We start from the raw sequence: 12,142 nt of genomic DNA, 5'->3' as shown, positions 1-12,142 counted from the left end.
AGAACTTCGACTCGTCTCCAGACCACCAGAAGAACCTATGGCAGTACCTTCTGCAAGATGTCAAAACTCTTAAAGACCACAGGAACCTTCCAGACCTTCACTGGTGGAGGATTTCCTTCCTTGTCAGAGAGTCTAAGGATGCGAAGACAATGCTGAAGAATGCCAAGGGGAGAGTTGCATCCCACAAGAGAGCTTCAGTTGATGACCTTGCCCCACCCTGTGCTCCTGTGGGTGAGAGCTCGAAGGTGGAAGATGAACTGGACTTCCAAGATGAGTACCTCCCCAGGGCCGCCAGTCCAGAGTTCAACTCGGAAGGTGAACTGGAGTCGGAATATACCTTCAGGCAGGTTCTAGCCTGCATGAGGGCCATCAGTGGGTTAGCAGACCTGGAGACGTCTTCTCAGGAGTGTAAGGACAGTGTCCTTGACCAAGTGTATGGCACTCAACAGCCTCCTAAGGCCAGTGCAGCCTGTCCCTGGTCGAAAGGGTTGACGGTGGCCAAGAAGAAGGCATTCTTCCCTATCACGCTCCTCTAGTTCTCTCCGAGCAGGCTCATCCTCAAAGTTCCTCCTTCCACCATTTGTACAGCAGAGGAAATATTACGAGGTCTCGGATGAGACTATTCCGGCTTTGCCTCTGGACACCACCGTAGTCTCTCTCGAGGGAAGTCTCGTTTGAGAAGCTTTTTGGGATATTGGCTTCCTTTTCGGCAACCAAGATCCAAAACATGGATAAGGTTGCGAAGTATGTCATGCAGGCTACTTTGTGGCTTGATCTGTGGCTAGGATCCGTGGGCCACCTTGTTAGAATTGAGGATTGGTCCTAAGATTCTACAAGGAAGTTTATGGAAACCTTCCTTTTATCAGGCAATTGGAACACAGAGTTCCTCGCTCATCAGGTGGTTAATCTGGTGGCGAGCATGATACTTAGGCTTCAGGATGTGGTAATTGAAATGTTTCACAAACAGGTCCCGCAAGCTTAGGTCTCTAAGCTCAGAAACTCCACTTTGGGCAGGTCTTCCTAATTCAAGCTGGAAGAAGTCGAGAGGGCAGCTAAATGATGGAGGAAGTCCAATCAGGACTCCCTTTTCCATAAGGCCTTAACATCCTATGGTAAGGCCCCACCGTCACCTAAGAAACAACCGCGTCACCAAACCCTTGACCAGTAGGACAGCAGGGTCTTCAAAAAAAAAAGTGTCCAGGAAGCACTTTCCTGCAAAAGACCCAAAGGGCTCCAAAATTTCAAGAGGAGGAAAAGGTAGCAAAGGGAGCGGCCGTGGTTGCTCTCGCTAGGGAGGGCAATCCTCCCTCTTGCCCACCAGTGGGGGGATGCCTGCAATGCCGCTGACAGAGATGGCTGCAGCACGGACCCAAACCCTGGACAGTCTCTGGGATTCGTTCAGGGTTTTGCGTCCTGTTCATTCAGTCTCTCCCTCCACTGACTCAGAATTCAGTACCCTCGAGCTCCTACGCAATGGGATCCGCAAAGGATCTGGCCTTCTGGGCCGAAGTCCATACCATGTTGGAGAAGGACGCTCTCTAAGAGGTCCTCAACAGCTCCCCAGGCTTCTTCAGTTGACTCTTTCTTGTGAAAAGGCATCTGGAGGCTGGAGACCAGTCATCAACCTCTCAGCTCTGAACAAGTTTGTTCTACAAAGTCTGATCAGCATTGAGACAGCATACACGGTCAGACAAACGGTAGGACAACAGGACTTATGTGCATGCTGTATCTCAAAGATGCATATATAGGTCTCAGTACATATGCCTTCAAGGAAGTAGCTTCTGATTATACACGAGAACAGGCAATACCAGTTCAAGGTGCTGTGCTTCGGTCTTTCCACAGCACCCCAGGTATTCACGAGGGTGTTCGCTCTAGTGTCATCTTGGGCTAACAGGATTGTCATCTGTCTCCTAAAATACCTTGATGATTGGGTGATCCTAGCAGACTTGCTGGCAACCCTTCTTCAGCACCGGGATAGACTGCTTGAGTTTTGATAGGATATGGGAATCGTGGTAAACATTGAGAAGTCATCTCTGCTTCCCTCTCAGCGATTGGTATACCTTGGTACGATAATAGACACCGACCTACAGAAAGACTTTCCGTCAGACGGCAGAATACAAAGACTGAGGAAGGTAGCAAGCCCTTCCTCAGACGAGAAGAGCTTCCAGCCCAGCATTGGTTACATCATCTAGGTCACCTGTCATCCCTGTCCCGTCTAGTACCCAACGACTGCCTCAGAATTTGATCTCCAGGTGGAATCAACACCGATTCCCCTGATATGTTGGTCCCCATATGGTGCGTGGCAGGCAAGAACCTCCAGAGGGACAAACCTTCTCATTCCTCCCCCGGAATTGATGTTCTTCGAATGAATTGAAAGAAGGGTTTGATGCCACCCATATGCTGCGCCACACGGCCTCAGGGCTTTGGTCCAAGTCCGAAAGGTACCAGCACATAAATCTCTAAGAGATGAGGGCAACCTTCCGGGCTCTCCAACAGTTCCGGGTGGGTCACTCTGTAGTGGTGTTGAGCAACAACAACCACAGTAGTGGCTTATTTGAACAAACAAGGCGGTATAGTAGTTTGCGGATTGTGGCCAGATGTAGTACGCAGACTACCTAGTGTCCGAATGCCGACCACACACTAATATTCACTACACAAAAAGATAAAACTGTGGAATACCCAGAAATATTGGTAAAAGGCAAATAGTCAATAGAAGTGGGCACTGAACACCACCCCTCAATTTATTTTTATTGGGCAAGGGGACCCAGCTAGCAACTCAAATTTCCCTATCTTTCTTGGGTTCCCCGTCTCTCTCCGCAGTGCTATGTACGGAGTCCTAAATAAGAGGAGCTGTATGCTTTCTAGGTAATTTTTTTTCTTATTTACAAGTAATTGAACATTAGGAGAGGGAAAGAAATAATGTTAAAAAGGAAAAAAAATTTTCAGGCTGGAACGGGGAATATCTTAGGTGAGGAAGTGTTGAAAGAGAATTAATAACAACAAAAATTTATTATAAAAATGAAGAAAAGAAAAAAGTCAAATAGTTCAATAAGGAAATTTCTATTTACATTTCAGCCTCACAATAACAAGATTAAAAATTAATTGAATATCCCCCCAAAATTAAACTGCCCACACATTGGACACTCCCATAACACTATAATACTCTGTACAGTACTTACAATCAGGGATAATTTAAAGATGATTAACTATATGCATATGCAAGCTACTGGGCAGTATTGAAATGAACTTACAACTGGTTACCCTATGATAGAATAAACAATGCAGATGATTCTGAATTTAGCTTTTAACACGACTCCGGGCCAAAGAACGATGATTGTATGTTGACTTGAAACTATATGCATATGCAAGCTACTGGACAGTATTGAAATGAACTTACAACCGGTTACCCTATGATAGAATAAACAATGCAGATAATTCTGAATGTAGCTTTTAACAGGACTGCGGGCCAAAGAACGATGATTGTATGTTGACTTGAAAACTATTAATGCTAAAATTTATCCAAAACTCATCCAAGGAATTATTTGCATCTCTGTAGGCTTCTTTATCCTGAACTTGTTATTCTGCAATTAACCCTTCAACCCACAATGGCCCTACTGGTACGTTTCACAAAACTCATCCCTTAACTCCCATGGACGTACCGGTACGTTGTTGCAAAAAGCTGCTATTTGCATTTTTTTTTCATACTTTTGATAACTGTATGAGAAACTTCAGGCATTTTCCAAAATAATGAAACCAACCTGACCTCTCTATGACGAAAATTTAGGTTGTCAGCGCGATCTAGAAAAAAAAAATATTGCAAAACGCGCTTGAAAACGGAAAATGCCTGGGGGTTAAGGGTGGGAAAGTTCCAAATAGCATTGGGGGTAAAAGGGTTAACAAATTTGCAATACAATATTGTTTTGTGATATGTTACTAAGAAGAGAAAATATAAATAGTGAAAGGTTTGTATTTAGTGTCGGAACAAATGACAAATTGGGAAGTAATTTGTATTTTTCCTAAAGATACAAACCTGTAGCTATATATACATATTGTCCCGCCATCACCTGTTCCCCTAGAAAGTCCTTCCTGTGTGTGAGTGAACAAGGTAGCTGGCTCCCTGGGTTGAAGTATCAAAAGTGGAGAGAATTGACTGAGAAAGCCTCCGCACCAATAGTCGAATAACTGCTCGTTATCCACTTAAATCACAGATTCCAGCTTGCTTTGAAGTAGTAGGTTGGCCGGGGCACCAGCCACCCGTTGAGATGCTACCGCTAGAGAGTTATTGGGTCTTTTGACTGGCTAGACAGTTCTACATTGGATCCCTCTCTCTGGTTACGGCTCATTTTGTCTTTGCCTCCATATACGCTGAATAGTCTGGCCTATTCTTTCCACATTCTCTTCTGTCCTCACTCATACACCTGACAACACAGAGATTACCAAACAATTCTTCTTTGATTAAGGGGTTAACTGCTGCAATGTAATTGTTCAGTGGCTACTTTCCTCTTGGTAAGGGTAGAAGAGACTGTCTATGGTAAGCAGCTCTTCTAGGAGGACACTCTAAAATCAAACCATTGTTCTCTAGCCTTGGGTAGTGCCATAGCCTCTGTACCATGGCCTTCCACTGTCTTGGATTCAAGTTCTCTTGCTTGAGGGTACACTTGGACATCCTGATCTATCTTATTTCTCTTCCTCTTGTTTTTTAAAGTTTTTATAGTTTATACAGTATTTGAGAGATCCAATTTCATTTTGTCACTGTTCTTAAAATGTTTTATTTTGATTGTTTTATTACTTCTCTTTTAAGTTGTTTATTTCCTTGTTTCCTTTCCTTTCTGAGCTATTTTTCCTCTTTGGAGCCCTTGGGCTTATAGCATCTCGCTTTTCCAACTAGGGTTATAGCTTAGCTTGTAATAATAATGATAATAATAATAATAATAATAATAATAAAGGCCTCGGGTTTGTATGGCTAGGAAAAATACAAATTACTTTTAAAATTTTATGTTTTTACTTTGTCAAAACTCCTTTATCATCATTATCAGTATTATCAAAAAGTCTTGCTCAGATATTTTCTTCCTAAACGAAGGAGGAAAATTTAGGTTTCACAAAATTAAAAAGTTCTTACCTGTAGGTAAGAAGTAACTGAAGAAACTTAAGATAATAAAAGGTAGAAATTAGTACAGCTGGGGACCCAGGGGTCCTGCACCATCTTTTGCACTGAATGTTTTACTTTTTATCTTTTCCTTTTTATTTATAAATGTTATAAACATTAATGCCAATTCAGAATAAGTCTTGGCAAGCCCTACAAGAAGTTAGAAATGTAAGTTCGTGGTCTCAAAACTACTTTAATTACTTTGATTAATTATCGCAGTACTGTTCAACAATTAACCTTCTGGAACAGTAACATTTCTTATGTAATTCTTGATTGGTTGCCCCATGAAAATAGATTCATGTTACCTCAATAAATGGCCTATATAAAGTAATGGCTCAAGGTTTTTTTTTTTTTTTTTTTTCTTTAATTGTGTCAAGATATTTAAGAAGTATTGCTACCTTATCAATGTAACAGACCTTTCTGTATGACATCATAGTATCTTTTTTTGTTGTAAATGTAGTATTTTTCACAATCACTGTAGTAGTGTCACTAATTATTTTTGTTCTCAAGATAATATACTGTTTTATTAATGTTATGAATACTGTACATGATATTTAAGAATCAGTTACTATAATGTCACGTTACCTAAGTAAGGATGGATAAAATATTTTGATATTTCAGTTTACATTTACCTAACTTTTTTTTTCAGGGTTTGAATGCTGAAACTACCCTCTTCATTATTGCATCCAAGACCTTCACAACTCAAGAAACCATAACAAATGCTACTTCAGCTAAGAATTGGTTTTTGGATACTGCTAAAGATGTAAGTTAGACCTATAATCATCCTTGCAACTTTACTTTCTTACGAACCAAATTTTTTTAATGAATATACTAATGATATTATTTTTTTTATTGGTAAACATTTTTGTAATATATTAATGCCATTTTTGTTATATTAAAAACAAATCAGATATTTAAAACCAGAAAAGGCTTGTGTACATTATTGTATGTAAACTGAAAAGAAATGTTTTAATTATTAATTGTTCTGACAACAGAATACAAACCCTATGCTCTTTGTTAGGGAACATACTTTCAGCGAAGCTGAAAGTAGCCATAAGACTTTTGATGCCGGGCAATGCATAGGCTGGAGGCCTCTCCCACTTCCCCTTGCAAAGTGGCTCTGTTCTCCGAAGGGGATTTGTTCTCCATGTTGATTCATCTTCACGGTTCTTGAAGATGATGTTCCTCGCTCTTTGCGAGTTGTACTACGGGAAGCTTGTTCCTGCACCTCTTAGGGTAATCCTTTCCCGTTCACGAGTTAAGTTTATCTCGTTAGTGGTTTCTTCTTCATCACTGAGGACAACGCACTCCCTCGTTCTGCGATGACACCCTACAGAGGGAGTTCAAAGTCTAAAACATGTTCCTGTTCCTCTCGGGGGACACCTTTCCTATCTGCGGTTAGGTTTTCTCCCAAGTGGTTTTTTCTTCAGAGCTAACAACGACGCAATCCCTCGTTCTGTGAGGGGAGCTGATGGAAGGAGTGCAATGTCGGAATCATGTTCCTGTTCCTGTGGAAGTTGCTGCTCCTGCCCCGTCACCACCTTCATCGCCTGTGCCTGTGGCAGTTCCTAATCATCATGCTGACAATGGCGCTCTCTCTCGTTCTGAGCTTGCTCAGCCAGTAGAAGTAGTGCAAAGCCCAAAGTTTTCCTGCTATTCATGGTGGACACCTTTCCCATACGTGGGTTTGGTCCTCTCCAGAGTAGTCTTTGCCTCACAGGATTGAGAGGGTTATGAACTCATCCATCCCTTTTCCTAATCCCTCTGAGTGTGGCCCGTTGGAGCATGAAGAGGATGTTTCTTCTCCTTGCTCGTCTCGCCCAGCTGACTCGTCTCGCCCAGCTGACTCATCTCGCACAGCTGACTCGTCTCGCCCAGCTGACTCGTCTCGCCCACCTGACTCGTCTCGCCCGCTGACTCGTCTCGCCCGCTGACTCCCCTCGCCCAGCCGACCCCTCCTCGCCCAGCTGACTCCCCTCGCCCAGCTGACTCGCTCCCTATTGCCCTTCAGCCTGCGATTGCCGTCAGCTCATGATCACCTGTTAACTCATGATTGCCTGTCAGCTCACTTCCATGTTCCTGGTTTTCCAGCAACATCTTCCCAGCACTTGACAATTCCTCTACTTGGGGTCACCCTTCTTTTCTCTTTTTTCTCTTCCGACTTCAGGACCAACGAACAACATTATAGACCAGTTTGTGACCATGTTCCTGCTTGTGACCAGTCTCTAGCTCGCGACCGAGTTTCCAACATGCCACTGCTGGCCAGCTTGTGACAACTAGAATAGCTACCACTATTCAGTGTCACAGTGCTGCTCATCCTGCGACTTTTCCTTCCGAGGTAAAGTTGCCCTCCGCCTTTGACGAACAGCACTTCGCACTTGCGAGCAGAATTCACTACTACCAGCAGCAAGTCTCGTTCCTTTGACGCCTTGGGTGGTAATTTCCAAATTTGTTCCACGGAGAACTTCTCTGGTGAGGATCGCAGAGCACTTTATCCTCACTGCAAGTAAGCGCACTTCTCTTCACAGCGAGACTCTCCTTCCTCTTTGCTCGCCATCCACAATAGAGTTCTAGCGCTATTACTTCAACATTCGGTTTTTGAGTCTCCGAGCAAATCTCATCAAGATGAGTCAGCCTTGGTGCTAATTACCTCACTCACCACCTGGAACTTGATTTCACTTGAGTTAATTGGATCAGATTCCCTATGCAATTAGAACTTGTCCATATGAGCTTTGGCTTTCGACACAGCTCAAGAGTTCATGCGGATGTTTAAAGGGCCTGTGGATGCATAAACTTCTTCCTCGGCTCACCACTACTACTACTACTACTACTACTACTACTACTACTACTACTACTACTACTACTACTACTACAGTCAAGCCTCGATATTCGCAATAGTTAGGTTACAGACACAGGCGCAATAAGCTAATTTTCGCAAATAAATGTTAAACTTGGGTGGGCTAACTCCTAACCTAAAAAGTCATTGCCCCTTGCCACAAGTGGGTGCCCGAGCTGATGATTAACATGGTAAATACTGCCTAATAGTTTTAATTTGTTTTCTACAATAGTTTATAATCATATATACAGTGTACAGAACATTTGCACACATGTACACTACGTACTGGACACAGTAAGGTTACATTACAGTATTGTGCCAAGATAGAGTTTACCGAGTCTTCATCATTCCCTTACTGTTCTGTACAGCAAAGGGTGTTCCTATCTAGTAATACTGTACTGTAACCTAATACTCACTAATACTGTAGTGTATATTACTGTAATATATGTACAGTACTATTACTTCAGTACAGCTTAACTGTACTTACTGTAAATGTTCAGTGATTTTGTTCAGATGACTGTAGCCTACGCCGCTATCATGACGCAACTTTTTATGTGTTGTCTCTTGCGCAGTATGTTACTGTATATCTATACTTTCTTAACCCTTTTACCCCCAGGGTATTTGCAACTTTCCAACCCTTTACCCCCAGGGTTTTTTTTTTTTCAAACACATTTTGCAATATAATTTATTTAAATTGCTCTAACAGCCTTAATTTTTGTCATAGAGAGATCAGGTTGGTCTGATTCTCTTGGAAAATGCCTGAAGTTTCTGAAAAAATTATCAAAAATATGCAAAAAAAAATATAAATGGCAGTTTTTTGCAAGGACGTACCGGTACGTCCATGGTGGTAAAGGGATGGGTTTTGTGAAACGTACCAGTACGTCCTTTGGGGGTAAAAGGGTTAAACGGAAATACAGCTTATTTTATAAACTAAAACCTTAAATATTATTATTATTACTAGCCAAGCTACAACCTTAGTTGGAAAAGCAAGATGCTATAAGCTCCAACAGGGAAAAATAGCCCAGTGAGGAAAGGAAATAAGGAAATAAATTAACGATAAAAGAAGTAATGAAAATTAAAATAAAATTCTTTAAAAACATTAACAACATTAAAACATATTTAATTTATAAACTATAAAAGGACTTGCGCAAGCCTGTTCAATATAAAAACATTTACTGCCAGTTTGAACTTTTTGAATTCTACCGATTCAACTGCCCGATTAGGAAGATCATTCCACAACTTGGTTACAGTTGGAATAAAACTTCTAGAGTACAGTGGAACCTCTTCATACGATTGTCTTTACATACGAATTTTCCAACATCCGAAGTAAAATTCGATTAAATTCGGGTCTCGACACCCGAAGTCTTGCTCCAACATACGACGTAGATCATACACGTACGTGTAGAATTTTCTCGAAGCGTCGATCGTAGTTTCTTGTTTACGCCGGTAGACGGCAGCACATCGGAGGGACGCCAATTGAGTGTCGCCTTGATCAGTCCTCTCATCTCGTGCGCATCGTGTGGTGGTTCTCTATTCTTCGTGTAGAGCGGTCAAAACACCTATCACAGGGTAGATTTCAAAACTTGGGTTCTGATTCGTCATCTATCAGCACTTGAACCAATCACAATCCGTCTTACATGCTACGTAGTAGTTACCAATTCAAATACAAGGTACTACGTATACAGCTTTACGTACGCTATTTTACGCTTGTTTTGTTGTAGGATATGTACGCTTATTCGAGATGTGATTTTTGCAACAAATAATATTATTGGATGCAGTACTACGTACGTATACATACAAAAGATTCATGGAAAAGATGCACATCCATTACATTTGTAGTAGTAGCCATCAGCAGCCTTACACCATTCAAATACGGTATGACTGCCTCTGATTTGCGTTTCATGTTCGATTTAATTTTACTACGTACTGTATACTGAATTATCGTATGATCACATTCTCTTTTCGTGTTTTATTTCTTTCTATACTGAATTATATGTCATATGTAATGCAATGAACCATCAGTAAGAGCAGATATTACTAATTACAGTATTAATGGAATTAACGAAATACGTATTTGGGGTCTTCATAAATCGCGGTATTTTCGAAATTTCCGGAAAATCCGCGATATGTGTATATACATGCGTTATGAAAAAAATCCGCGAAGTGGTGAATCCGCGATGGTCGAACCGCGAAGTAGCGAGGGCTCACTGTATTTCTAAACGTCGTAGCCCTACTCTGGAAGAGATGGAACGCCTTTTGTTAATCTGGATAAAGGACAAGGAGATTGTTGGCGATACGATCACTGAAACGATCATTTGTGAGAAGGCCAGCGCTATCTATTGTGACTTGAAGGCGGCGGGCTCTGGGGAAACGCGGGGGAGAGTTCAACCGATCCTACGACGGAGGAATTCAAGGCGTCTCGAGGTTGGTTCGAGAAATTTAGGAAACGGACCGGGATTCATTCAGTTGTTCGGCATGGAGAGGCTTCAAGTTCGGACACCAAGGCTGCTAATGATTTTGTTAAAAAGTTCGAAAAGATCGTGGAGGAGGAAGGTTACGTAGAGCAGCAGGTTTTCAACTGTGATGAAACCGGTCTGTTTTGGAAAAAGATGCCTAGTCGAACATACATTACCGCCGAAGAGAAGGAAATGCCTGGACATAAGCCTATGAAGGATCAGTTGACTCTTGCGCTTTGTGCCAATGCCAGCGGGGACTGCAAATTAAAGCCGTTATTAGTTTACCATTCTGAAAACCCTTGGGCATTTAAAGCATATAGAATTAATAAAGACCTGCTACATGTTTTATGGCGTTCTAATTCTAAGGCTTGGGTCACTAGGCATATCTTTGTGGAATGGGTAAACGTAGTTTTTGGCCCTGCTGTCAAGAAGTACCTTCAGGAGAGGAATTTGCCTTTGAAGTGCTTGCTTTGTTTGGACAATGCACCCGCTCACCCCCCAGGACTCAAAGATGATATCATCGACGAATACAAATTCATCAAAGTGTCGTATCTTCCACTGAATACCACCCCTATCCTCCAGCCCATGGACCAGCAAGTCATCTCTTATTTTAAGAAGCTGTACACCAAGCACTTATTTAAGCAGTGCTTTAATGTCACGCAAAGCACCAACTTAACTTTGCGTGAATTTTGGAGGAGCCACTTTAATATCGTGCACTGCTTAAAGGTCATAGTTCAGGCTTGGGAGGGAGTAACTCGTCGGACACTGAATTCAGCTTGGAAGAAGCTTTGGCCTGATGCTGTTGCTCCCAGAGATTTCGAAGGTTTTGGCCCCGAGCCTGGACCTGCGCTTGCCGTCGAGGAAGACGTCGAAGAGATTGTATCCCTTGTATCCCCATGGGTCTGGAGGTCGATGAAGATGACATCACCGAACTTGTCGATGAGCATCATGAAGACCTCACCACCGAGGAACTCAGGGAGCTGCAAGCCATGCAGCATGATGAGTTCCAAGCGCAGTTGAGTGAGTCGGAGGAGATCGAGGAGGTAGGCGAAATCTTAGGTACGGCGGAAATAAAACAGATGTTGGCATATCATCAACACGTGGTTGATTTCATCGATAAGCATCACCCACAGAAACTTCAGGTTTGCCGTGTAGTTACGCAGTTCGATGATGTTTGTTTTACACACTTTAGAAAAATTCTCAAAAGCCGTACCAAGCAACTTTCTCTCGATAGTTTCTTTAAAAAATCTACGAAACGGTCTAGTGATCATGATGAAGAGAAAGAAAGTGAAGCAAAGAAAAGTAAGACCGAATCGAGTGAAAGTGATGCAAATTAAAAATAGAAAAGGAAAGAAATGTAAAAAAAAAAATTTAAAATATAAAAATGAAAAAAAAAAAATAAGCTAAGTTAGGTTAAAGTTCACGTAGTGTAAGTTAGAGTAAGTTACGGTACGTTATCGCAGTCGCCGTCTCTACCTCCTCGCTGATCTTCTGTCTCCAAGGTAAAATGTTGATAAAAACTCCTTTTTTATTTATTTCTTTATTATTCTTTTTTAGATATTTCTGTATTATTCAATTGTATTAATGTTATGTGTAATTATGTGTAGCAATTTATTAAGGAGTTATCATGGATTTTTAGGCTGAGGAACGAATTAAACAAATTACAGTGTATTGTTATGGGAATATTTGCTCCAACATACGATC

General features: G+C 41.7%; 1 protein-coding gene across 1 annotated transcript in view; it reads left to right on the top strand.

Moving 5' to 3' along the window:
- LOC137654590 (glucose-6-phosphate isomerase-like) overlaps positions 1-12,142 on the top strand; it is a 68,314-nt gene that overhangs the window by 33,655 nt on the left and 22,517 nt on the right. The window contains exon 5 of the mRNA XM_068388357.1: positions 5,796-5,909. Coding sequence (XP_068244458.1) covers positions 5,796-5,909 — 114 coding nt within the window. The remainder of the gene's footprint in view (positions 1-5,795; positions 5,910-12,142) is intronic.

This window comes from Palaemon carinicauda, chromosome 15 (assembly GCF_036898095.1).
Source record: "Palaemon carinicauda isolate YSFRI2023 chromosome 15, ASM3689809v2, whole genome shotgun sequence".
NCBI classification, from domain to species: Eukaryota; Metazoa; Arthropoda; class Malacostraca; order Decapoda; family Palaemonidae; genus Palaemon; species Palaemon carinicauda.
The sequence above is the reverse complement of the archived record's forward strand: the minus strand, read 5'-3'. Positions and strand labels throughout refer to the sequence as shown.